Raw genomic sequence first — 26,036 nt, 5'->3', positions numbered from 1 at the left:
TGTACCCTGCGCGTCTCCCTCAGCCGCCGCCATCTCGGGGCCCCTCACGGCGCGGCGGCCTCCGAGCGCCAGGGGGCGCCGAGGGCCCGAGCCGGGCCCGCCATGGCGGCGGGGGCGGGGCCGCCTGAGGGCCGCGGGGCGGGGCCGCCGCCCACCCTTATCCCCCGCTGCCCGCGGGCTCTGCCCGGTGCCCGCGATCGCCCTGCCCTGCCCTGCCAGCGCTGCTATGGCGGCCCCCGGAGAGGAGGAGGACGTGATGGCGCGGTACCGCTCCCCGCTGGTGTCGCGGTACGCCAGCGCCGAGATGGGCTACAACTTCAGCGAGAGGAAGAAGTTCGGCACCTGGCGCCGCCTCTGGCTCTACCTCGCCCAGGCTGAGAAGGTAACGGCGGGACGGGGCGCTGAGGGCAGAGCGGCCCGGGGAGGGGGGAGTGTGGTGTCGAGGCTTCTCCGCGTCCCGTTTCCCTTCAGGACCCTGGAAGAGGAGGGCCGGGAACCGTGCCCTCCCGGAGCTGCCCTCGGGAAGACCGACCAGAACAACCTGCAGGAGCCCCCTCCGCGTGTTTCGGGGGGCAGAGGGAGGCAGGGGGTGGGAGGTCAGGGTTACCCAGCCCTATGTACACATTCCTCCACGTACCTGTCGCCCCTCAGCAAATCGCCTCTTCTCGTCTCCTACACTCCCCCTTGCACTTTTGCCTTCTTTGTGAAATTAGTTTTGTAAAAGGTCTGCTAAGCGGTTTTTGGTGAGGGGTTGCCTCTGAGCAAACATCGTTGTCCTTCTGAAGCGCTCGGCTGTTTGCTTTTCAGGAGGTGTGACGGGTGAGGTCCTCTCTCCCGTTCAATCCGATGGCTGTCAGTCCGTGCCAACTGGACCACCCCCTGCATCTGCAGCCAGTTGTTCTTACATAGCACTTATTTCCGAGAGAAGTTTACTTTTGGCCAAAGAGGGCCGAACGGTTACCCCAGAAGTGCTTGTGATGTTTCTCATAGGCCAAGTACCAGAAAAAAAAAAAACACCACCAAACACAAAAGACTGGATATTGTGTATTAATTCAACTACTAGGTAGCAGCAGCTGAAAGTATGTCCATATGATTGCAAGCTGTTGTGTTATTAGAGTCTATGAAGTTAACGTTTTTAAGAAGTAGTTTAAGCTAAACCTTTTTCCTTGGACTTTGATCCTAATTAGCGACACACGTTCAGCTATTGTTAAGTCTTGGTTGAGACACAATCAGTTTTGAGGATCCACTAACTTGATTCCTTGTGACTGGGAGGGAGATTCTTACCAGTGAAAAAGCTGTAATGTGTTCCCCAAAAGAACCCAAAGAAAAACCACACAAACCCACCCCACCTTCTGACAGAATGGCTTTACCTTTCAGACTCAAGAGTTGCCCATTTGTTTTGTGCGTAGTCCAGTTTCCGTTTTCAAAGTACTGGGATTGTTAGGAAGCAGTCCAAGCGCTAGGTCTAGCTGTTACTATCAGTGTAAGGGCAGAAAAGCACCTTGCTGAAGAATGAACAACAGCGCACAGTGTCATTAACATGTTCCTTCTCCATTCAAGGATTGTACTGCTACAGCAGCCTCATCAATAGTATGCTGCACCAAATGTGATTTTTTTTTTTTCGAAGCTGAAGATGTAATTCTACAGCTGTGCTAAATAGGAGTCACTTTCTGAAGTACCACACGCTTGATTTTCTCATAGTTCATATGCTGGAGTGAGCAGACAAATCGATGCAAGTCTCATCTAGGACAGGAAATCCCAATACCATGAAAACACGCTTAAGGAGCTTTGCATGCTGAAGCATGGCAATTTAAACATAGTTATATCAATTCCAGCACTACTATTCAAGAACAAAATATGCAAGTTGCCCAATAGGAGAAAGTGATGGGCTTGAAAGAGCCAGTGTGACTTCTAGGTTTCCACTCCCAAGCCCTGAACTTGACAGCTCCCTTGTCTTTTGACCCTTGCTTTCCTTCTCATTGCTGCCCTAGAGTTTTGTCCCCAGAAAGTAGAGACAAGTCTTGAAACTTCTTCTCTCTTTTCATAGTGGGCAGAGGGAGACTACTATTTTTATCTGCCTCTTCATTCCAGACTAGTTTGTCATGAAATGTCAGCCTTGGACTGAAGGAGGAAGAGCCAGCTATTTTCAGCACCTGTTAGCTCTGTCAGTGATCCACTAGTTATAGATACAAACAGTGTCTTTTGAAGAAACTTCTTATAGAAGATGCATAGTATTTCTACGGGGAAAAAAATGAACCCAAGACAAACAAAAATAATAAATGAACTGTGGCTGCACTATTTACTGCAGTACTTACCTGATTTCAAGATATGCATATGTGGCTTCTTCAGTTATCCTTACTGAAGATACATAACATTTCTTTTTGGATACATTGGAAAACAAAAAGTAATGAATGAACCGTGGGCAATAGTTACTCTTGTCTTACAGTAAATCAGAATTAGGAAGATCTAACCATAGGTTTTCTCAAAGTTGTAGAGAAGTAGTAAGAGACGACGTGCAGTTTAGGGATAAAATTTTAGGTAAAGCACAGGGCCAAGCAAATGGTTTCAGTATTCAACCTATTTAATAGAAGAAATTTTCACTTAGAATCAGTGAAATAAGAACTGAAAAAATATTTCATTGGAAACTGAATTAGACAGAAAGTCTGTAGAGTGTTTTGGTCCTTTCAGGAGACAATACCATGAGTTTGAAAGAGGAAATTTAGCAGTGTGTAATTATAAGAGAAGCTAATCTTTTCCCAACTGACAGTAGTCAAAATTTGGGTTAAGAGCTGAAGCATGTGAGTTTATACCCATCCCAAAACTCTAGTTTATTTTTTTGGCATAAATTCGTTTGTATTATAATACTTCTGTTAACACTTTTAAATCTTGAATTCTTGACCTTAACAATGTTATTTGAAAGTCAAGTACAAATTTCGTGTTGGTCTCCCTTCTCATAGAAATAGCTTTGACATCTTGCAGCATCAAATGAGTTACAGTATGTTTTGCACATGTGAAAGACAAACGTCTTCCCTCTTTTAAGAGCCTCTGGTAGCCTCTTGTCAATTTTTTTGTCCAATTTACATTTCATTATTTTTCTGTCATGTGTTCTTTATTAGATGAGCAGCCCAGTGTTCTCAGTCTGTTTGCAGGAGCTGTTCTGCCTGCTCTGCTCTTCCCTTTAGGGATAGTGATGAACAGTCATAGCTTTCATAGTGGCACATCAGAATATTGGAACCATCGACACCTTACAAGCTCAGTCCAGAGAGCACTGTGGTGCTTTGGGGAAAACCTCGTGTTCTCCCTCGTGTAGTTTTCCTACTTAGTTTTCCTGAGTACACAGGTTTGAAGGACATTCGATTGTTTTCTTCCTGAGGCACTGCCAATATCAGCAAAAGCTCATAGGAAAGAGGCCTCACATGTTGTTTGTGGACAGATGGGGACATAATTTGTCTTGGCACTACCCTACCTTGCAGGTATTCCTGTGACCAGTAGTCCCCTTTTTTGCAGGTCATTTCTTCTTTGTACAACTGCATACTGTGGTCAGCTTTTCCCAGTGAATCATGGATGTCTGAACAAGGCATGAAGTTTTAATCTGGGCGCAGGAGTGTATTGCCTGCTGAGTTGCCTGTGTGCTTTCAGGCAGTTTCGGTTTGTATCAGTGCACGTCAAAGGCAGAAGTCTGGGGCCAGGTGCTTTTCGTCATTTATCTAGACACTCATGGTCATGTATACACTTGCAACATTGTAAGTTTAGGTACTGATTATCTGATGAGGACCTTGAGGACTCCTCTGCTTCACTTACTGTCATCTTTAGTTCCAGGTTTCACTGCAAAACATTTTTTCAGTCAGTTTGATCCTGAGCAGAATCAGCTGTTAAAACACATTGAATCCTAGAAGCTTCCTGGTCAGTGACTTCTCATTACTAATGAACAGAACTAAAGCATTTTAGTTTGGAAAAGGCAGTAATGCCAAGTTCATTGTGAGACTTTTAAATTCTCAGTATCAGGAAAGGACATTTTTCCTCAGTTGGCTTGTGACTGGTTTTCTTGTCTTAGCTTGGCCAAGAGTTACATCAGTGTATAATTCTGTGGTTTGCTGTCTTTGTTTTTAAGTCTTGCTGTCTTTGTTTTTAAGCTTGCTAAAAAGCTCTAGCAATAAGTTTTGGATGTGAACTAGGAGCATTTATCTCCTGCTTCCAGATCAAATAACTGATTTCACAAGGTTTCAGATTCAGAACATCAGGAGTTTTGGACAGGTACAAACATATGTACCTTGCTCGATGTTCTAAGCCCACTGTTTCCAGTTGTATAGGTCTAGATGTGGTCCAAAGAGTTCTTCCTGACACAAGCTGTTTAGTCACACGGTAGCTGGATTTTTCTTTACCCGAAGGGTAAACTTCTTTATACTCATTCTATATCAATTTTTCCCATGTGCCTTACTTTCTTTAGTCGTGGCAAGAATGTTACCTGCCTGAGGAAAGTATGAAGCCCAAGAGGAACATCTAAGAATGAACACTGTCCTATTCTCTTGGAAAAAGTTGGAAGGTCAGAGAGCCCTAGAATAGAAACATTTGCACTTACAGCTCTTGATTATGCCAGATTGCCACGCTTCTGTGAGATGTCATATGGGAGTAAATGATCTAAATATCTTCTGTCTCAATTTCATTGGTAAAGAGAAAAAGCAATAGAAAGTTCTTTTCCCTTTGCAGTCACTTGGGCTTCCTATCACAGATGAGCAGATACAGGAGATGGAAGCAAATCTGGACAACATTGACTTCAAGATGGCAGCAGAGGAAGAGAAGAAGCTGCGTCACGATGTGATGGCCCACGTTCACACCTTTGCCCATTGCTGTCCAAAAGCTGCAGCCATCATTCACCTTGGAGCAACTTCCTGTTACGTAGGGGATAACACGGTAACACAGTATTTTCAGTTTCCTGCATGCAGAGCTGAGCAAAACAAAGCTACAGTTGCTTATTTGATAGCTCTTCATAAACTTTTCTTTATAAAATATTAAATAGATTTTCAGATATTTTTATTAATTTTACTGTTGAAGTTAATTCCCCTTTGATCTAGCTACCCTAGGAAGGAAAGCTTCTCTTGCCTTCTTTCTTTTGATGTGAAGCAATACCTGTTTGGAACCTAGTTGTTCCCCAACTCTGCTTACATGTTAAATATTCAAGGAGATAAGAGATGTAAGTTGCAAACACATGCAGAAACATGTGAACTCTGTGAATTGTCAGTTACACCACCGGGACAGGAGTTACTGACTTACGAAACAAGGCCCATAAGGTTCCAATTGCCGCTTGGAATCCCTGCTTTTGTTCAGGGTAAAACAAACTTTTCAGTGGCCATGGGAATTGACAAGTATGTTAAGTGAAAAAGGAAATACCACCATTCTACAGAACCGTAAAACATTTGTGAAAAACCTGTCTAGAACTTAGTACGAACTGAAGCCTAATTTCTCAGCATATGTTGCTGTCCAAGCCGTTACAACTTCACAACTGCTTTTGCTGTATGAGACAACGCTGTGTGATTATTTTTTATCTACCCTTTTGCAAGCCCATTTGGCTTTTAGGTAATATCACCTTCCTTGTGACACTTGGACCTAGCTGTACCAAGAAGGAGTAAAGATGACTGGTGCCACATCAGTCCCTGTACTCTACTGCTGCCTTCAGCTTACAGTGCCTGTATTTTCCACTTGGGACTGTATGATTTAGTCTGTCATGCCATGGGCATCCTGAGTAGCTCAAAATAATCGTTGATAGGCAGTTGGTGGAAACAGGTCTCCTACCACTCATTATGACTTTCTGTGGATAGTATAAAAGGAGCAATGATGGATCCAGTCATGTGCAAGATCTGTTACAAGAAGGAAAGCAAAGAATTTGTTTTAAGGAGAGACTTTTGATTCAGTGAAGCATATTTTAATTATATGTACCCTGTCTGAGATAAACATTATTTCTGACCTTTTAGACATGGCCCAAAGTTCCTTTCTTTGCTTCTTTCAGGATCTGATTGTCCTCCGTGATGGGTTTAACCTGCTGCTACCCAAGGTGAGAAAGGAGCTGTGCACAGTGTCTCAGAACTGGGGAGCACTCATGTCCTGTTAATAGCCTGTGTTTAACTTGGAATTCCCTAAGCCTTTCTGGGAAGCTAGGAGGAGCTGTCTGTCTGGGTTTTTCTTAAGAATGTGAAAAGTTACCTTTCTTTCTTTTCTCAAGTCTTTCCCCAAAATTTCTTTGCTCACAGTGGGAATTATAAGCAGCTCCTTGTTTATCTGTGCCACGGGTACCAGTTTCAAAAAGCACCTGTACTGCTTTCAGGGTCAGCTTAGGCTTCCCCTTAGCTATATTCCTGGGAGTGTGTCAGCATTCAAGAAACTATATAATACAATTTCCTGAGGTCAGGCATAGAGGGAGTGTAGTGCAGTGTTGTCTGTCTGAGGTGAACATCTTGGCATCCAGTTTGCCCTGAGCTGTATGTGTCAGTTATACCCAAATCAACTTTATTTCTGACCGTTTCCAGGAATAAAGGAAATACCCAAGGATGAACCAACTGCATGATTGGGTTGGGCATGAGAATGAGACTCATTTGAGCTGAAGTCCATCAACTTGTGTTACGTCTCGCTTGAGTTTTGTGGCAAGCAGAAATTCCTGAAAAACTGAAATGTGCCATATTCTACAACTAGAGGGGGCTATTCAAAAACTGCACAGTTGTTTTCCTCCGCTATTTTTCACAATGTTGTCCTTTGCTAGCTGCTGCTGTGTTGTTTGGGTTGGTTTTTATCTCTCTCATTCCACCTCTTCTGTATCCTTCCTGCTTCCACCAGCTCGCAAGGGTGATCAGCCGGCTGGCCGACTTTGCTGAGAAGTATGCTGACATGCCTGCTTTGGGCTTCACTCACTACCAGTAAGTAGCCATCAGCCTTTGCTTTCATTGAGTGGTCTGTGCTTTGGTTAAATTGGCCTGCCACTGCTTGCTTTCATCCTTTTTCCCATCTCTGACCAGAGGCAGTTGGTATTGCTGGACATCATTAAGGTGTTGTTGGTAGTTCAGAAAAGGAGTATGTGCCTGGGTCCAGACTTGTCTCAGGAAATTGGACTGTTGCTTTGACTAGCTGTCAGCAAGCACAAATGTGCATATTCTGGTCTGTTTCAAAAGAGTGTGACTGGGAATTGAAGTAATCCTGTCTTTCAGTTATATTTTCTTTGTTTTTCCCTAAGTTATTCCCAGCTACAGCTTAGGAAGTTTTTTAATGGCTGCTTGTTACTACAGCTACTAAGTCAAAGGACAACGAGATGTGAGTTGTTCTGTTGTTGGGGTAGTTTAATCTGCTTCATGAAGACTGTTTTCAGATGCAATAAACTACACCATGACGTAAGACCCAGTGATGTGGAACACCAGAGGCAGGGAAATTAAGCACAGGTCATGTCAGACTCTGCGTCTGGCACTTCAAAATTTCTCTCAAAGGAGAGTGAAACCATCAGGTCAGGTCTGTGATTGTCTTGCTGTATATGGCACATCAGTTCCATCAGCTCTAGTCTGAGGGCCGTCTTCAGCTACAACTTTTTGAAGCAGTATTCTCTGTGTTTACTTTTATTTTGGCTTTTGGAAAGAGGACAAAGGAGTATTCAAGAAGTGTATGCCAGGTGAAATCATAAAAACTAAGGTGAAGGTGGCATTGATGCCTCAACCTTTTCAGTGTCCTTTGTCAGCAGGGTCTCTTCCTCATTTACAGTCAGGTCCGTGTTTTCTCTGGCCTTCCCTTTTTCCTGCTTATGTACTTGCAGAGGCCTGTCCTTTTGCCCTTCACACCCCACACTAAATTCATCCAGGTGGGTTTTGATGTTCCTTGCCCCATCCCTGCAGTGTTCAATAGCTTCTTTGTATTCATCCTGGATCACCTGTCCCTGCTTCCAGATCTTACGTGCTTCCTTTTTATGTCTGAACCTTGTTCACGTGCATATGCTTTTTTGGAAGTAGCATAGAGGTTGGTTTTGGAGTTCATGTCAATAATTTGAAATATTTCAACTTCTGAGTTCTGCATAACACTCCTTTTTTCACCTCAGAGCACTGGCAGGGTGTCAGTGTAGTTGAAGTGACCAGGTGGAGGTCTTAGAAGAAGGGTTGGCTGACAGAATCATTAATGCATGTTTGCCCAGGAGCTGAGGAACGCAGCTTCATAGATAAAAAAAACCAAAACAGTCCCTGAGAGGAATACTTTAAAATCACAACATGAAGGCAGATGTTTCTACGCTGAGAATTTCACACCAGTGCTGTAAGTCAGTCAGGATGCCCTCCTTGCTCTGGGTGAGCAGAATTGGGGTGGGGCACAGCTGCAGCCCCCGTTTGTCACAGCCCCCTGCAGGCCGGCAGAGAGCACCCTCCTGGCACATATGGACGCTGTTTTCTCGTAGTGGAATTACATCTAATTCCTGAAAGGAATGATTGTATCTTCAGTGCCATTTACTGGGGATATACGTGTATTAGTACATCTTCCTGCATAAGCCAAACCTTGTTAATTTCTGCTCAGGTGAGTCAGAGAATTAACCTGCAAGGAAGTCTTAACGGCAGATTCAGAGCGAAGTGTGGTCCTTATGGAATTACTGTGCATGTCCTCAATGAGCCACATTCTGTTCCTTGTTGTTTTCAGACCTGCCCAGCTCACCACTGTGGGGAAACGCTGCTGTTTGTGGATTCAGGACTTGTGCATGGACCTGCAGAGCCTGGAGCGGGCTCGGGATGATCTGCGCTTTCGGGGTGTAAAAGGCACCACTGGCACTCAAGCCAGCTTCTTGCAGCTCTTTGAGGGAGACCATAGTAAAGTACGTCAGACAGCCCAGGCCATAGGCTTTGCAGTCTTGGCAATTTTCCATTCTAGAATGCTGTTTTCTCTTTGAGGGAACACGGAAATTCTGGCTTCAAATTCACGAGGGCATTGCAATCCTTCTGGGGCTCACTGACAAGGCTCTGTGCAAAAGTGAGCAGAATTTGGAGGCGGGGCAATGTTTCGCAGAAAGTAAACCATGTTTTGACAGTAAACCAAGAAAAGCAAAGGATCATATTTGCTCTTGCTGACCTTACTGAATTGTTGTATTTTGAGCTGTTTTATTTTTTTCTTCATCCCAAGGTTGAAGAACTGGACAGATTAGTGACTGCAAAGGCAGGATTTAAGCGGTATGTAACAAGCAACATACTTAGTCACCTATATTTGGTGTTAGCAAAGTGTGACTCCTGCTGGTGGTGCTGGCCCAGATTCCCCAAGCTGCCAAACTGACATCTGTGCTGCTGTTCCCTTATCCCCCCTTGCCATCTTCCATTCCCAGTTGCAGCTTCTCGCGTGAAACTTCACCTCCTAAATAGGCCTCTTCTACTTGTCTCCCTGTCAAAGCACAGCTGTCCATTTTTCCTCTCTTTTCCTCTCTCCCATCTGCATGCAGCCCCAAGAAATTGACGGTCTGAATCCAAAGTTATTCCCATCAGGGCAGAGTGACAGCCCTCCACTTTGAGCCGTCTCCTTGCTCCAAGTCTTGCAGTGCTCTTATGTCTGTATGAAACACTCAACTTCTGTGCTTATTTCTAGGGCTTACATGGTCACAGGGCAGACCTACAGTCGCAAGGTGGATATTGGAGTCCTGTCTGTGCTGGCCAGTCTGGGGGCATCTGTACACAAGGTGAGCTCCCTACTTGGATACGTGGGAAGAGTAGGAAACATTTTAGATCTTGAAGAGAGAGTGTGCATAGTGCAGAACGCTCTTCTCAAGAAATATTGGTGCTCCTTGTTCAGCTGTCTTCTTTGTGATCATGTAAATTCACCGCTGCACTGCCTAGTGCTCAAATCTCAAAGATCTTCAGACAAGTGATAAATAAAGCAGATCTGCTGAACGGATTTTAAGGGGGATTAACAAATTCCACACCAGATAGTAGTCTAATCTATGCTAAATTGATCCAATTAGAGTAAATGTCCTTCCTAGTGGTGTATGAATTTTTAAATTTCACCATTTGCTCCTAATTAATTGCTTCTATGATAATGGTGTCCTCGTGGATTGTTTTCACTGATTTATCTCTGTTCCCTCCCTTCTCTTCCTCCTCTTGGGCTAAAGTGATCTATGGTATTTTCTTTTGTTTTAGTTTTTTCCTGATTCAGCGAGCACACATTATCTGTGTTTGCAAATCACTGTGTAATTTTGTTACACATTTTCTGTGTTCTCCCCTGGTCCATGTTCCATTCTGTGCACGTTTGCCTGCCTTGGAGTCCTGTTCTAATATAGTGGCTGTTTTCTTTATGTTTTCTTGGCTGACATTTTTAGGCCAGGAACTATGATTGCAGTGTCAGTTTTTTTGCCAAATTTTTCACTGCCTGCAGTTTACTTCTTAGACACAGATGCAAACCCTTCTCCGAGAACAATAATACAAGTATATATTGGTGGGTGTTATTGTGGTTCTGTTTGTTAATTTGTGCTTTCCTTCTAGATTTGCACTGACATTCGTCTTTTGGCCAACCTGAAGGAGATAGAAGAGCCTTTTGAGAAAGACCAGATTGGTAAGAGATGAGAGACCCTTCCTGGATTGGTGTTGGTGCTGCTGTTTAAACAAACTTAGAAATGTCGCTGAGAGAAGTTGCTTTAAATTAGCTTGTTAGTTTTGAGTCCTTTTAAATTAAAAAAAGGGAGGGGGGAAGAAGGAATCAAAATCACCTTGCCTAAAGGTTTCTGGATATTAAGTAATTAAAATCAGATTTGTATTTGCGCACTTCAGTGTCTGGGTGGAGAGCAGAAATAACCATGCATGTCTCATTGCCTGGAGAGGAAGGCTTGGGTCTGAGGACTACTTAGGGTTTTCCATGCCTCATGAAGCTGACTGGAGCTGTAGGTTTTCAGCTTGACTCAGCATTTTGATCTTTATAAGCAGACAAATTTGGAACAATGAAAGGAGGCTGGACCCTTGCCGGAAGAATGCCAATTATGTGATTTCTGACATTGGTAGAAAGGGAGGAGGAAATGTAGAGTTTTGGCTCTCAGCTAAAAGAAAGTTCAGGTCCTCTAAATAGTTGTACAGATTGAATCTGCAAATTAAGCTTTAGTCCTGTCTGTTACTTCTACCATTCTGCATTCTTTGGATGGTTCACTCACTAGAGCAACAGGCAGCAGTTTAAGTACCTGACTTTGAAGGACAGTGTTACCAAGCAGATGGAGCCTTGAACACTGCCAAGGTTGCCATGGGTAGCCTAGAGAGATCGTTGCTAAATACTACATTAAAAACTATTTCCTTGTTTTATGGGATAGTATTTCTGTTTTGCAGAATTGCAAAAATGTTTTCTCACTTTTTCTCTCCCCACATTTGGATGTTTCTGACCTGAAGGGGATGGTGGTGGTGTCATTTTCTTTATTCCATATTGTCCTTAGAAAACCATCGTGTTTTGAGTCTTTAGTCAAAACCACGATTCCTGACACGCTTTTCTTATCTGGGGGAGGACCTTCATCTCTTCTTCCCGAATGCACTGCTTCTGTTGCACCGTTTCCATCCCTCTTTCTCCTCTCGCAGGTTCAAGCGCTATGCCTTACAAGAGGAATCCAATGCGCTCAGAGCGCTGCTGCAGCCTCGCTCGACACCTGATGACCCTGGTGATGGACCCCCTCCAAACAGCCTCCGTGCAGTGGTTTGAGCGGACGTTGGACGACAGTGCCAACAGGTTTGTTTAGACTGTGCAATGCTGCAGTTTCAGAGGGTCTTGTTCAGGAAGGTCCTTTGATCTATTTAGAAAATGCTATTTTTAAACTAAAACCATAAGCTAACGCCTTGACAAAAAGCAGTCTCAGTAGAACCTAGAGACTACAAACTGGTTTCCTCTGTAAGAACAGATAAAAACAGTTTTTTTTTAATGCCAAAATCTTCTTCAATGTGAATCTGCCAAGAGAGGGAGGGATACAGAAGCCATGGTAATACATTGCTCTCATAATCTTCCTGTTTCAACAGTACAGTATAACTACTCACATGTCTCAGATTCTTCTCCCTATCTATTTTGAATTATTTTTTGACTCCGATCTTTTTAACTTCTTAAAGAATAATCCATCATTTTATCAGTAATACTTTAACCCTTCAAATAATCTGAGGAAACTTATTTTAATCTATTTGTAAAATGTTCTTTACAAGAAGTAATTCAGATCCTAGAGAAAGAGCACAACTACTTACTTTTTTTAAATAATGTTTCATGAAAATCTGTGCATCTCTTTAGGACATTGCACAGCAAACTTTGCTTTGTTTGATGATTCTTCATTATGACCGTTTTGAACTGAGCAAAGGTTATCTGTAATTATTATCAGGTAAATTAAAGCAATTAAATTCAATACTTCCATCTTTTGGTTAGTACTAAATGTAATTTTTAAAATGTCTCCACAAACATAATGTCTGCATAAGATTTCACGCAAGCAGACAAGATCTTTTCCCAAAAGGACTTTACAGCTGCTAGTCTCATTAAGAGCTGCACAGTCAGCAGAAAACAATGTAAATTTAAGAAATTGGATACTGATTGATACAGTGTGTTTATTTCCGAATAGCTACCAAGTGTTGAGAGATGTGCTGGAATGTTTCAAATTTTATTTTCATCTCATCTGATAGAAAGGCGTTTGTCCCCTTCAAAAGCAGTTATAGAAATCTTTGCCTTGGAATTTTTTTGTTTGTTTGTTTTTGTTAAAGCTATAGTGTTTTGGAAGGCAGAGCAAGCCAGACAAAATTCAGTCAATCTACAAACCAGCAAAATTGCTTTTAAGAGAGTGTGGTAGAGTTGGAGGGCTTAGATGTAGCACAAGCACTAGGATATTTTTAAAGATCACAGTTTGGAATGGGCCAAGCCCTGCTGTCACAGATGGATGGCGCTGTGTTTGCTGCACTGTGACGCAGAGCCTTTTGCCTGATACAGCTCAGTTGCCACTACTCCTTTCCCTCCTTTGCTTTTTGTCAGGACCCTCCTTTGTGACCAGGAACTGGTTTCTTGGAGGAAGCCCCCACCAAATGCATGGATCACTTTGGAAGTTACCCACTGAGCGCAGCCAGGCACAGCATAAGTGTGCAGGATGTCTTACTCCTGGAGGGTAGGATCAGTAGACAGTTCAACATAGAACACGAAGGGGAAGATACTGTAAACTGCTGTCCTCTTTCCTACCTGTGTAATCACTGAATTATCTTGGAGCTTTCTACGTGTGCCTTCACCCTTTCTCTTCTCTCTCTGTCTCTACTGACCAAAAAGAAAAAGAACAGTTCCAGCCTTAGGGCCACAGTAATGCTATTTACAGAATGATTTGCAGAAACTAAAGGATCTGAGGCAGACTGGAACATGGCCTGTGTTGCTAACCGGGGCTCTGGGTGCGTGTGCTTCGCAGGCGCGTGTGTCTGGCTGAGGCTTTCCTGACAGCTGACATCATCCTGAGCACTCTGCAGAATATCTCCGAGGGACTCGTGGTGTATCCAAAGGTAAAGCAGGAGATAACGTGCGTCCTTGGTAATGCTGCAGCTATGCCAAAGTGTGTGAAAATCCTCCCAACTCAAAGGATTACATTTTCATCTGCTAGCTCAAATGATTTTTCTGAATTTTGCTCTCTGTTCTTGCCATATTCTCACTGTTTGTGGGACATACGTGAAGGGGTAACTTGTTGAAGCCAAAAGAGAGTAAATTCAAAATTTCTCACAAAGGGTATTTTTCCCCAAACTACAGAATAGATCTGTAGAAATTAACAGCAAAAGATACTGTCAAGACAGATCTCATACAATCCTGTAACTTAACACAGGTTAGAAAAAAATAGTTGTACATTTTTTCCACAGTAATGTCCCTTACAAGATATAGCTTCTAAGTATTATCAGAATAATACCTGAATTTCCAGAGCTAAGCTCAAAATGAGAAATTGTCTTTGCATCATGGGGACAAACCATTTAGCAGGGCCTATTACAGTAGAACAAGGGGTAATGGTTTTAAACTGATGGAGGGACGATTTAGATGATATAGGAAAGAAGTTTTTACAGTGAGGGTGATGAAACACTCTCAGTGAGGGTGGTGGTTGTCCAGAGAGCTGGTAGATGCCCCATCCGTGAAAACATTCAGGGTCAGGTTGGATGCGGCTCTGAGCAACCTGATCTTGTTGAAAATGTCCCTGCTCCTTGTAGGGGGATTGGAACTCGGTGGCCTTTAGAGGTCCCTTCTGACCCAAGCTGTTTTATGATTCTGTGATCATTGTCCAGTCCTGGAGATTCAAAAGGAGTGGAAAAACTTCATTGGTAGTCACAGTTGCCTGCAGAGTTTCTATAATGCTGTTTCTTTTTTCTGTTTGTTTTGTTTAAGGTGATTGAGAGGAGGATCCGGCAGGAGCTGCCATTCATGGCCACAGAGAATATAATCATGGCAATGGTGAAAGCAGGGGGCAATCGTCAGGTACAACTGCAGTGTCTGAAATACCTTTGTTTCCTGCCTGGTGTTTGTCTCCTGAGAAACTAAAGTATCTGGGCTCTTGTCCTATCTCACCTTTCTTTGCTCTTCACCTGCTCCCACAGAGTTATTAATATTACAGTGGTGCTGCAAAGCCCTCTGAGGGGAGAGCAGTTGTGGAGATCCATATTTTTGTTAGGTACACTGTGTGTTAGAACTCATCTGGCTGCCTGCTGGAGAAGAGGGAGAAGTATTTTTATATTAAATACTAGTAGGCGTTTTCCTTTTGTAAGTGCTTTAAGGAACTTGAAGGACAGGCCAGGTTTCTTTAAATGGAGCATGTTGGCAGTTGGCTACCGTATAAATTATAAGAGAATGAATCAGTCCTTTAACAAAAAAGCAAGTAAGACCATTCTGAACCATTCATTCATGTGTCATTCTTCCCTAATTCAGTATATTAACAGCTTTGTTTGCAGTACTTCATTCACTTTTCTGTATTCAAGCAAACTGAAATTAAATATTTTCCTTAGGAAATAAATACAGGCACAATTAGATTATATTGCCTTATCATTTAATTTCATTATTTGGATCAAAATTGATAATCTTCCTTTAGTAATTTTTATTTCTATGATTATTTCCACATCAGGGACAGAAGTTAAACTTGCAAGGTAGTAATTAGCAGAAGGGTTTTGACAGAAGCTTTGAGTAGAATATATGTGGTTCTGGTTTTCTGAAACATTTGTGGCAACTCAGCCATGCTGTTAATCAGGAAACATCCTTTTTCCTATTTTTTCCCCTTTGTCTCTGATATTTGTCACTGGGTCAGTGACTAAGCTTCCTAACTAAATGTTTTAAGGGGTCACATCATGTGAATAAGTTTCTTTATCTTTACAGCTGGCTCTGTTTCTAAAGTATCCTGTTCTTAAACAGTCTTCTCTACTTTGGTTATAATGAAGAATGTGATTCTGTGATTCATTTGTATCTGTTATTGGCCTGGCTTCTTTCTGGTTCACACACCTAGAGAAATGTACATGTATAAAAGGTGTTCATATGTTCTGTTTTCCTGTACTGGGAACTTTGGAACAGGACATTTTCTAGGCTTTCCCTACCTCCCACCCAACTCACTTCCTTTCCCCAGTACTAAACAGCTCCCTCCCCTAAACACTGAGAAGACAGATCTGTTCAGCTGAGGCAGGTCAGTGCTGGAGCAAAATGACGCTTGGCTGGAGGGAACAGGGAGATGAGGAGAAGGTTCTTGCATAGCTGTAAATGGAACCATGTGACTGTACTTTAGGGGCAGCGTGGCAGCATCTGATTTTGCAGGTGGTCACTGACTATAATTGTGTTCCTTTGTTCTTACGGATTGATTTCACAGTAAGTCAGGGGATAAGAAGTGTTTTAGAAAAATTGTTACAAGTGTTTTGGCAGTCTTAGTGTCATGTGAGGGTTCTTTGGGACAGAATGTCCCAAGGCTCTCAGGTTTGTAAGGTGGTTTTTTTTTTTTCCTCAGTCTGTTCCTCGTGTAAGCCATGGTTTCCATAGTCTTAATGGTTGTTAGGTTGGACAGATTCTTTTCTTTTCCTTTTTCCAAATCTGTAGATGTTTTACATTGTTTGCAACTGAAAAAAAAAAATCCCAAAGAGACATCTAAAAGTATTTGGGAAATTTGAAGAAATATAAAGGATTCCAGTGTCGTAAGTTTGTGGTATAATTCAACAGGGAATGTGTGTGACATTCCGACTATTTTAACTTCAAAGGGCAGATGTGGAAAGATGAAAAAATCTTGCTTTAATGTATTGTTGTGTGAGACACTGCAATCCAAACTGTGTCTCACTGGTGTGCTGTCTGGGGCCATACACTTGGATATTTCTCCCTCCCGCACAAGTTGACAAGATAAGCATGTGCCGTCAGTAGCACTGGAATGACTTTTTTCTTTTCCTATCTTCTTCCTCCTGTAACTACAGGATTGCCATGAGAAGATTCGTGTTCTCTCCCAGCAAGCAGCCGCTGTTGTGAAACAGGAAGGGGGTGATAATGACTTCATTGCCCGTGTCCGTGCTGATCCTTACTTCAGCCCTATCCATAAAAAACTTGAAAGCCTGTTGGATCCCTCCTCCTTCACTGGACGTGCTCCTCAACAGGTAAAGCAGTGGAAAGAGGCCATGGGTGCTATGCATTGTAATGCAATCTGTTGTTTAATCCTGCATCCTTTTGTATGCCAGAGAGTGGACATACTATGTAACTCTGCCCATATTACAAAGGCAGGCACATTTCTCTCTTTTGATTCCCTTGGCTTTCTTGTCTTTCTTCCCTGTGGGCTTTACACTTTTGACCTGGGATGTATCAGAGTGGTGGGTGTCTTTGTGAAAGAGAGACCCAGTGAGACAAGCAGGTCTGAATGGGGAGGAGAAGGCAAACCCTTTTCCAAATTTTGTTTCTCATCTTTCTTGAACAGGTGGCAAAATTCCTGAAGGAGGAGGTTCGGCCAGCGCTGATTCCATACCAAGGCAAGATGGGTGGGAAAATTGACCTGGCACTTTAGGTATAGTCTGTGAAGGTGTATGGTACAAGAAGATAATAAAAGCCTTATTGACCCAGATCTGTTTACTGTATCATGTTATTTTAGTTCTCTGCTGTGCATTTAACCCCCAGTTTACAGCCACCTTGATTGCAGATGGGCTTTTCATTCTTTGTCTGCTGTTTAGTCAAGCCTCCATTTGCTGAGTTATTGAGAAACACTTGGATTGTGACAATGTAACTTTATCACAGCACCTTTCATTGCACTGCCAGCTGTCAAAGAGCAATGCCAGGTGCTGCCTGACATACATGTAGGACTGACTTGTTGAAGAGTGGGATAAAGGGAACTGAGCCCACTCCCATTTCCGTCTTACTTATCTGCTCTGAAACTTTCTCCAAAGGTGACTCAAAAGATGATAAAAGTTTGTCCTGGCTTTCAGTGTCCTGTGATTTGGGGAGCAAATAGGCCAAAACAGTAGAAATAATGAAAGAGAGAGGCCACGGACCTTGGCTCATCAAACTGGTGGTCCCTTAGTGCTTCCTTCCTAGTTTAATAGGGTACCTCTGTCTCTGTAGCTTCTGGAAATAATATTTGCAAGTTTGGATTAGGAACTAGCCGTTGTGATTTGGCTGTGATTGTGGTCCTTGGCCACAATCCTTGTGGTCCTTGGTCACCTTGTAGGTGATTGATACTTAATGGTAGGTGGACTCAGACATGTGAAAGTTGATCTCTACTACAAGTAATTTTTTTCTTATAAGGAAAGAAAAACTATGCTGGGATTCACTGGGTGCCAAAAAAATTCAAGAGCTTTGATTTTATTTCTGACATAAAAGTTCTGATTTGTAACATCTGTGCCTTATTGGCCATTCAGTATTGGACCAAACTCTTCTCCCTTTGACTTAAACTGGAATGGTTCCCTTACCTCTTCTTCCGGTGCTATTATATCACAGACCACTTCTTTTGTGTCAGTGCAATAAAAAGCTCCCTCTTGCCTCTCATTTATTCATATTCTCAGAGATGAAATGACTGGGATTACTTAATGATTTTTGAAGTGTGTTTGCTGGAAAGAATTAAGAAAAGCAGAACAAATTTAAAGAAGCTACCTGCTGTCTTTGAGGCCATCGTTGTTTAAAGAGGATTTCAAAATACAGTTTTAATAAGGCTTGTCTATATTAAGTAGTCAGAGCAGTGGGAAGCTTCAGGCTATGATTTCCCTTCATTGAGATTGCTCTGGCTTTACCTTCCCCCTAGATTATGGCATTCAGAATGTCTCAATATTTCTGAGTTTTATGGTGTTTAAAACATTTTGCCTGCTTGTGCTATTAACATTTAATTAGCCATCTGTTTGGAAAGGATAACTAATCGAATGCTGGTAATTTTCAGACTATTACTCAAATGGATAGCCAAGAAAGAAAACAGACATATGCAGAAGTCTTCCTTTTTTGGTCCTCTTTCCTCCTTAAAAAAAAAAACAAACAAACAACAAAAAAAAAAGAAACTGTACAGGGAAGAGGATCAGCTAATGTACCTTTTCTCATCATCTGGAAATAAATCTTTGTGCTAAGCAGAGGCTGCCAGCTGTGAAGTGTTGAACTGGTTTTCCTGGAAAGTTTTAAACAAATAACAGTGGCACAGAGGAAATGTCACCCTCCTAGAAAACTGGCATGATACACCGATCCTTTAAGAGACTTCTACTCCTTAGTTTATGACCTGTCTTCTTTCTGGCGTTGTTGGCAGTGACACCAGCCAAAGATGTAGTTCTCCCCTCTCCTTGGCTGGTGGGAGCAGGTCACCAGGCAGTGCATCAGGAGCAGCTCTTGACTGTACAGGTCTCGATTCTCCCCCTGTGCTCAGCACTGGTGAGGCCACACCTTGAGTGCTATGTCCAGTTCTAGGCCCCTAAATTCAGGGAGGACATTGAGGTGCTGGAGTGGGTCCAGGGAAGGGCAATGAAGCTGGTGAAGGGTCTGGAGCACAAGTCTGATGAGCGGCTGAGGGAGCTGGGGTTGTTTAGACTGGAGAAGAGGAAGCTCAGGGGAGATCTTATTGCTTTCTACAACTACCTGAAATGAGGTTGTAGCCAGGAGAGTATTGGGCTCTTCTCCCAGGCAACTAGGGACAGGATGAGAGGACATGGTCTTAAGTTGCACCAGGGGAGGTTTAGGTTGGACCTTAAGATGAATTTCTTCACAAAAAGGGTGATTAGACACTGGAATGGGCTGCCCGGAGAGGTGGTGAATCACTGTCTCTGGAGGTGTTTAAGGAAAGGCTGGACGTAGCACTGAGTGGCATGGTGGTGTTCGGTCATAGGTTGGACTCGATGATCTCAGAGGTCTTTTCCAGCCTAATTGATTTTGTGACTTATCCCACTTCTGGATAATTCTGCCCCGTGTCCCTGCAGCCCGTCTGTGACACTGCCGCTCTACTGGCGGCGCCTGGGTCTGTGCGCTGTTTGGAGGGGCGATTCCCCCGGCTCCGAGCGAGGGCTGAGCACCAGCATTCCCACGCCTTCCCCCGCCTTCCCAGCCTACAGCCCCCAGCGCGCCCCGCGCCGCCGCCCGGATCCCGCGCATGCGCCAGCGGAGCGGCGTGCGGGGCCGCCGGGTCGGGGCCGGCGCCCGCCCTGAGGGGAGCGCGGCGGCAGCAGGTGGGTGCGGGGCCGGGGCCAGCAGCTGGGTGGGGGGCCGGGGCCGAGGAGGGGGCTCTGCCCGCGGGCCGCCCCTCACCCTGCGGGGCTGCCAGCCCTGCGCCTGCCCCCGCGCCGGGGGGGCTCCCCTGGAGCCGTCGAGCCACCTTGTGAGGCCGCCCCGCGCCCACCTCTCCCCCGGCACCGGCTCCCCGCCCGGGCGGCCCCGCCGCCGGGCCGTGTGTGGGGCGGGGGCTGCGCGGCCGCGGCTCCGGTCGGCGGGCCGGGGCCGGGGAAAGGGAGGGACCCCTATCCCCGGGGAGGTTCCCGCGCACCTGCTGCGCTGACGCAGGGTCTGGCTCCGGCGGTGACTCATGCTGTGCACGGCTCCTCCGCCGGGCTGCTGGGGCACCTTCTCCCTGTGCTGCCGGCGTCCCCTTCTCCCGGCTGGGCTCTCCCCTGCTCCCCGGGACGTGCCTCTCCTCCTGCCTGTGGCTGCGACTCCCGGCGGTCTCGTCCCTCCTGCTCTGCCGTACTCATTTGCTCTCCACGCTTGCACCTTTTCGGAGGTGCCCCGGAGGAGAGACAGTCAGTCTCCTGTCTGGCTGGGGGGAAGGAACGGTCACGGAACAGAGATGGAAATATGGCAGTATCCTCTAGGCAGTGGGCACAAATAGACGTGCTGCAGGCCCTGTGATTGTCAGCTGTAATAAACGTCAGGAAGGCAGGAGACAGATGTAATTCCTCTTACCTGGTGATGCAAATTCTTGGGAGCGAAGAACCGCTGTCACACAGAATTAAATCTCGTTGCAGGCAGTGGCTGTGGGCTCCAGGACGGCTGTTGGTGTCTCTTCACAGATCTGGTAAGGCTGGGACAGGAAAAATTTCCTGTTCCTTCCTAATTTTTTGAAGCATGTCTGAATTTAAGCAGGTACTTTCCTTCTAAACGAGTAGATTCCAGAGTTGTGGGGGGAGGGATTTATGTGATGTCATAGCTTCTTACTTCATGATGTCTCAGCCCTACTCTTCATAGCTTGGTGTGATTTTTTTTTTGGGGGGGGGAGGTTAAAGTAGTAACAGTGCCTTCAGGAAATGAGGGATCTGTTTGTGCAAATAGATGGGAGAGAGAAGCAGTCTTGCTGGAAGTATGATCAGTGTTTTTTCAGTAGTGCAAGACTGGATCGTGAAATCACTCAAGAAGGAACTGCCAGCCTAGCAGGAGTGGGGCACTGCTGTGCTTTTGCTGAGCTGTTGATCAGAATACAGTTGCTTGCTGGATAATCTGAATTCTAGATTAGTTTTTTAGCTGCTACAGTGTCTGGAGTGGTGGCCTGAGAAGAAACAGCCACTGGAACAAAAATCAATTTCATTATGTATTTCTGGATCTGCACACTGTGCGTGTAGCTTTCCCTACACAGAAACAAAGGTTGGATTCCTACTCTGGAGAATTCACAAAGTAAAAGGGAAGGAAGGGGGTGGGAAGAGGCATGACATGTAATTAAAGAGGCCAGGGTGGGGACTGGTTGTGTCATGTTAATACAAAGCTGCGTTAATTCTGTATTTAACAAATTAAAATGACAAGTACTTCCTTTCTCAATTCCTGTTTACGATGATGTTTTGATAACGTGGCTTGGTATTCGCAGGGAGATGTCATTCATAGTGACTCTTCCTCTGAAGAAGGGGTGAAGGGAATCTAGGAGGGGCAGCAGAGATGAAGAGTGTATTTCTGGAGGAATTGTACTGCTCAGGGTAGGAGAGAGTCGAGGTGAGGAAAGTACTGCACACCTGCTCAGGACTGAAATAATTCTCCGATTTTTGGGTCCCTGCTAATGTAATTTAGATTTTTCTTCTTTGCTGTGCTTTTAACCTGTCCCTTGCTTTCCTGCAAGATGAGATCTTTTGCTAATGTCAGTGTTCTAAAGGACCTTGACAATCTTAAAAGACAGGCAACAATCAAAATGTTTAGCCTTTAAAAATCAATGTCTCTCACCTGAGGTGTTATGGTAACAGTAGAGATTATTGATTAAGGGATCTGTGTGAAATGGGCTGCCAGCCTCAGTCCCATTCTTAGTGAATTTGTTTGCATGTTGCAGAATTGTTTCCCATGTTTGGTATTTGGGATGCTTTAACAAAGGAGTCGATGAGTTCATCCCACATGAGTGATACCACAGTCGAGGTAGTAACTGTTTTGGAAATGGTTGGGATGATGTCTCTTCCTGACTGTCGATTGCAAACTTCTCACCAACACATAAGAAGTGAAGAAAACTTTCAAAAAATAAATCCTAAGAAGTATTGCAACTTTATCTGCAGTGGTAAAGATAAGGCGCCTTATATTTTGGTGTATGTGGTTCTACAGCTCTTCTGGCTAAATCAGCAGTGACCCTAGTTGGTGGTCTGTATCACAGTGGGTGTCCTGGATCCCATCCTAGCTCAAATGGATAGGATACAGAGATTTTGCAACTGTCAGGTAGGATGAGGTAAACAAATAGCTTCATTCTGTGCTGTGAATGCATTGTCCTAAGTGTCCCTCAAGAGATGGAGAGGTGTTGGCACATCAATTTTGTGTCCTCAGCCACACAAATACTTGCTTAAACTTCTTTCTATGCCACCTTTCATCGCAGGGTCTAGGTTTTAAATACGCAAAGCTTACACAGGGTAAGTATGTGGGAGCACTGGGGAAAATCTCACTTGTCAGCTGTGTTACTGTTGACACCAGGTAGGAAAGAGGAGGATGTTGTCCTGCCACATTTGTTTTGTCTCTGAGGAAGCCTCAGCTTTTTTTAAACTGGAGTGCAAGAAGGTATATTGGTAGCAGAGCAATTTTGTTTCTGTCTTGAGGAAATCACCCTAGGAGAGATGAAAACATGTTTTTTTATGAGATAGGTGAGAAGAAGATAGTATATTGGTATAAGTATGACTACAAGAACTGTTGTTACTGCACAGACAGTGCAGTATTTCTTGACTGGGAAGTATTTGATGATTCAGAAATGAGAGAAAATGTCCATAGCCTGACAGCCCTTCTTTTTTGGAGAAGAAGTCTTCCTGATCCCCAGAATCAGGAAATATCAGAGCTGTTCTCTTGTTTTGTTACAAATGTTAACAGTCATTGTATATTTTGCTTTTTTTCCCTCTTAAGTTATCTGTGCATATAGATTTCTACAGGAGCAAGATCTAAGTAGTCAAACATGACATGCTAGGTAAGGGCTTTGCAAACAGTCCTGAGAGGTGTTTTGAGTGTTACTAACCTCTTCAGAAAGTTAAGTTCTTTAAAGACAGAGCCCTGAAGGAGAAAAGTTTCAAATGCTGTGGGATACACTTCTTAAAAGCCCATTTTCTGAAGCCAAATGAATCGAGACCTTCTTAGAGTCCTGGGAGGTGAATCTGACTTTTTTTGTGAATACTGGAGGAAATAGTAATGCAACAGAGGTACAGGGGAGTGACCTGAATCGAGTCTTTCCGACACCTCACCAAGATGTCGGCAAACCCTGACAGCTAAACCTCTGCGAATCCATCTGAGGCTGCGTCAAGGAAGAGACACTCTTCAGGCTCTTGTTCCTTTGTCACTGGGAACAGTGGGACGAGACCAGCTTGAGAATCAAACTTTCGCCTGGGATGAGCCAACAGGACTGGTGATGGAGAGAGCCTCAGATGGCACTGCTTGTCACCACTCGGGGTAGGAGTGTCATATAAAAGACTTCTCAATACCTGATTTTAAATAACTCTCACACGTGTCTTTCAAGCTTTCTCTGGCTGCTGCAACCCTGCATCTCTAGCAGAAATATTTTCTTTCAAATTTCTGTATTGAAATGAAATTGGAGAGTTGCAATTACTTTCCACAGACATCTTATAAATAGTTTACAGTCTTGAAGAAGTTCATGGGCCAGAAGGTGAAAACCACTTCTGGAGAGTTTTGGAGAAAACAAGTTTCTGCAGAGTTCTGCAGAAGTGCCCTGGTCCTGCACTGTGTTTATTTAGGTGAAAGTGTCCAGTACCTGACTGTGATGGAAGGTGTGTTTGGACCCTCCTTAGACACTAATCAGAAACCTTTGGTTTATATTTACCTCGTGTTTAATGTGGAATTGCCTTTACCCTGAGCCTTGAAGTCTAGGGTGATTGCCCTTTTTTGCACATATGGGTTTTCTCGCCTCTATGTTGGAAGCAGGGAGAATTTTACTGTGCAGCAAGAGTGAATGCCATGCTAGTTGATATCCTGACCTTTTTTTCTAACCTCATTCAATGCAGATAGAAAACCCCAGCAACTGTTGTGTTAGTACTTAACTGTAATCCTGTGTGAGATGCAAGGAGCACTCTATATTCCCATCTTTTCACCAGTTATGCAATGGCAACACTGGGAAAGGGGAAACTCCTCCTCCTCTGACCCCAAGGGTCTTGGCTAACTAGATTTTCTCCGCGGTGGTGCAGTTCATGTTTAGCTGGCACGCTCTTTACTTTGGAGCCAGGCAAATAAATGCAGTTCTGCTCTGAAAATAAGATCTCTGTTCATATGTAGGATATCTGCATTATACATAAGCAGGTGTTGTGTAGAGTTTTTTTCAGAGACAAGCTTGACACATAGAGCAGTGATCAGGAAGTCCATCTATGTGTGTCTGTCTGATGCATAAACAGTAGGAAGCAGGATTCTGCTTTTTCACATCCTTATTTTCAAAATGAGATTAAATGGATACAAAACTGAAAGTTCCTTGTTCTGTTCCTTTTGTATAAACTGACAATGGTTCAACACCTCCAGCTCTGTCATTGCAGCAGGCAGACTTGCTGGGCACCAAACAGGGTACAGAACTGTTGCATGGAAGTACATTTTAGTTACATTTCTGCATGGAATTATATTTCCAGTGAGGCCAGGAATTTACAAGGTGCTTTATGGCAGGAGACACAGAGTTCCACTTATTGTTGCCTCTGTTAAGTCTTGCTCTAAGTTCCCTGAGGCAACTGGGAGGCACTTTGCCCCACCACATTCCTGCAGTCACTGTGATCCCAGTTGATGACTGGGCAGCACTGGAGTCCTGTGTGGAGCCTCTGCAGTCAGTGCATAACACTGTCTGCAGTTTGCCTGCCTGCCCACCCTGCTCTGCAAGGCTGTCACAGCCTCCCCTTCGCTGCTCTCCTGGTCTCACATCCCCCTTTCAAGGCTGGCTCGAGGATTTTGGTGTATCTCTGCTTCACTCTCACTCTACCAGAAAGCAGGCTGAGGGCAGTAAAGTCCTTCAGCTCTTCATTCCCAGTCATGTTGTAGAAAGGAAGCACAAAGGCTCCCTCAGCACCTCCCACCTGCATTTGTGGTGTGTTGCTCAACACCCAAAGCAATGTGAGGCTGGTCATGGTTTGTAAGCCTTGAACAGATAGTTCCTGGAATGACCCAGGTTCACCAACACCGTAACACAGCTGCTGTGTGTCAGCGTCTACATAGGATTCTGCATTTTTAAAAAAGCTAAGGTGTCAGGGTGTGAGGGACAGAAATCATCTGCATCTTTTGCACCCCTTGGTCAGGTGTGTGTCTGTGCTTTGCTCACTTATGTACTTGTTTGTGAAGCTGGAGTTTTCTTCTGACTCTGCGTGCAAAGTAAATATTGACTCATGGACTAATGGCATTTGCAGCTCCAGGATATGCCTTTGCCTGACCTGAGGGAGACACTGATGGGGGAAGGGAAGGAAGGCCAAGGGCTTCCTGCTGAGAGTTCCTCTTGGACATTTCATTGAACAAGTCAGGATTATAATTCGGAAAACAAAAGTTTTCTGGGTGTGAGAGGATAGAATTGAACTGCCTGATTCAGTGCAGAATTTTTGTCTGATTTCTGAGAGAGGGAGATGTTAAATTGGATGCCATCTACTTGGGATTTCGAAAGTTGAACTGAAAGAGGCTTCTAGAACTACACCTAAGTGCATGGCCTCCTGATGGGTAATGTGATTTTGCAATCACTTTTCTCTCTTCCAAGCGTTTTGGTTTTTAATAAAGCAAGAGAATAGAGAGCAGTGGAAACCAGCTGAGAGTCCAGAGGTGGCAGTGGGATTTACTGCATTCACTGTTGCTTCACATTCATTAAACGTAAAGGAAAACAGAGTTTTTCCAATGCTAGTTTACTGTCAGAAGAGGTGTTGTATATGCCGTTCTTATGACAGTGGATGAAAATTATTCTAGAAGGAATTGTTGTGCTTGTTCTGGTCCTTCTGATGATGTTTACTGGTGGCCCCTTTGTAGCTGTAAAGTTTTCAGCATACAAAAACATTGCTTTGTGAAGTGTTTGTCTTCTGCACAGCCTTTTTGCTAGAGGTGTGTTGTGGTTTGTTTTTTTCTTTGGCTTCTTACCTTTTTTTGTTGCTAAAATCAGCAGGGGAATAGTACTCCTGAGAAGGACTTTCTGTCCCAAAATAAAGATCCTACTGAAAGGCTCCAGACAGTCATCATTTCATGCTTAGCACATCCAGGCACTACTACTGGAGGCTTATATGGAGATCACGTGGCAA

The 26,036-nt window shown here is 44.1% G+C and overlaps 1 protein-coding gene and 1 long non-coding RNA gene across 2 annotated transcripts in view; both read left to right on the top strand.

The window, feature by feature from the left end:
- The first annotated feature begins 121 nt into the window (after positions 1-121).
- On the top strand, positions 122-17,011 carry ADSL (adenylosuccinate lyase). The gene is made up of 13 exons (XM_027879363.1): positions 122-382; positions 4,708-4,911; positions 6,005-6,049; positions 6,826-6,905; positions 8,650-8,821; positions 9,127-9,173; positions 9,580-9,670; positions 10,470-10,539; positions 11,541-11,688; positions 13,376-13,466; positions 14,329-14,418; positions 16,377-16,553; positions 16,868-17,011. The coding sequence occupies exons 1-13, from the start codon at positions 227-229 to the stop codon at positions 16,952-16,954; spliced, it is 1,458 nt and encodes a 485-aa protein (XP_027735164.1). The 5' UTR covers positions 122-226; the 3' UTR covers positions 16,955-17,011.
- A 2,514-nt stretch (positions 17,012-19,525) lies between these two features.
- LOC114055351 overlaps positions 19,526-26,036 on the top strand; it is a 10,360-nt gene continuing 3,849 nt past the window's right edge. Inside the window, exons 1-2 of the long non-coding RNA XR_003570711.1 lie at positions 19,526-19,577; positions 20,370-20,419. This is a non-coding gene — a long non-coding RNA (uncharacterized LOC114055351). The remainder of the gene's footprint in view (positions 19,578-20,369; positions 20,420-26,036) is intronic.

This window comes from Empidonax traillii, unplaced genomic scaffold (assembly GCF_003031625.1).
Source record: "Empidonax traillii isolate 1590-97213 ecotype Southwest subspecies unplaced genomic scaffold, ASM303162v1 scaffold55:size2822071, whole genome shotgun sequence".
Lineage (NCBI taxonomy): Eukaryota > Metazoa > Chordata > Aves > Passeriformes > Tyrannidae > Empidonax > Empidonax traillii.
This window is presented reverse-complemented; position numbering and strand designations above follow the sequence as displayed.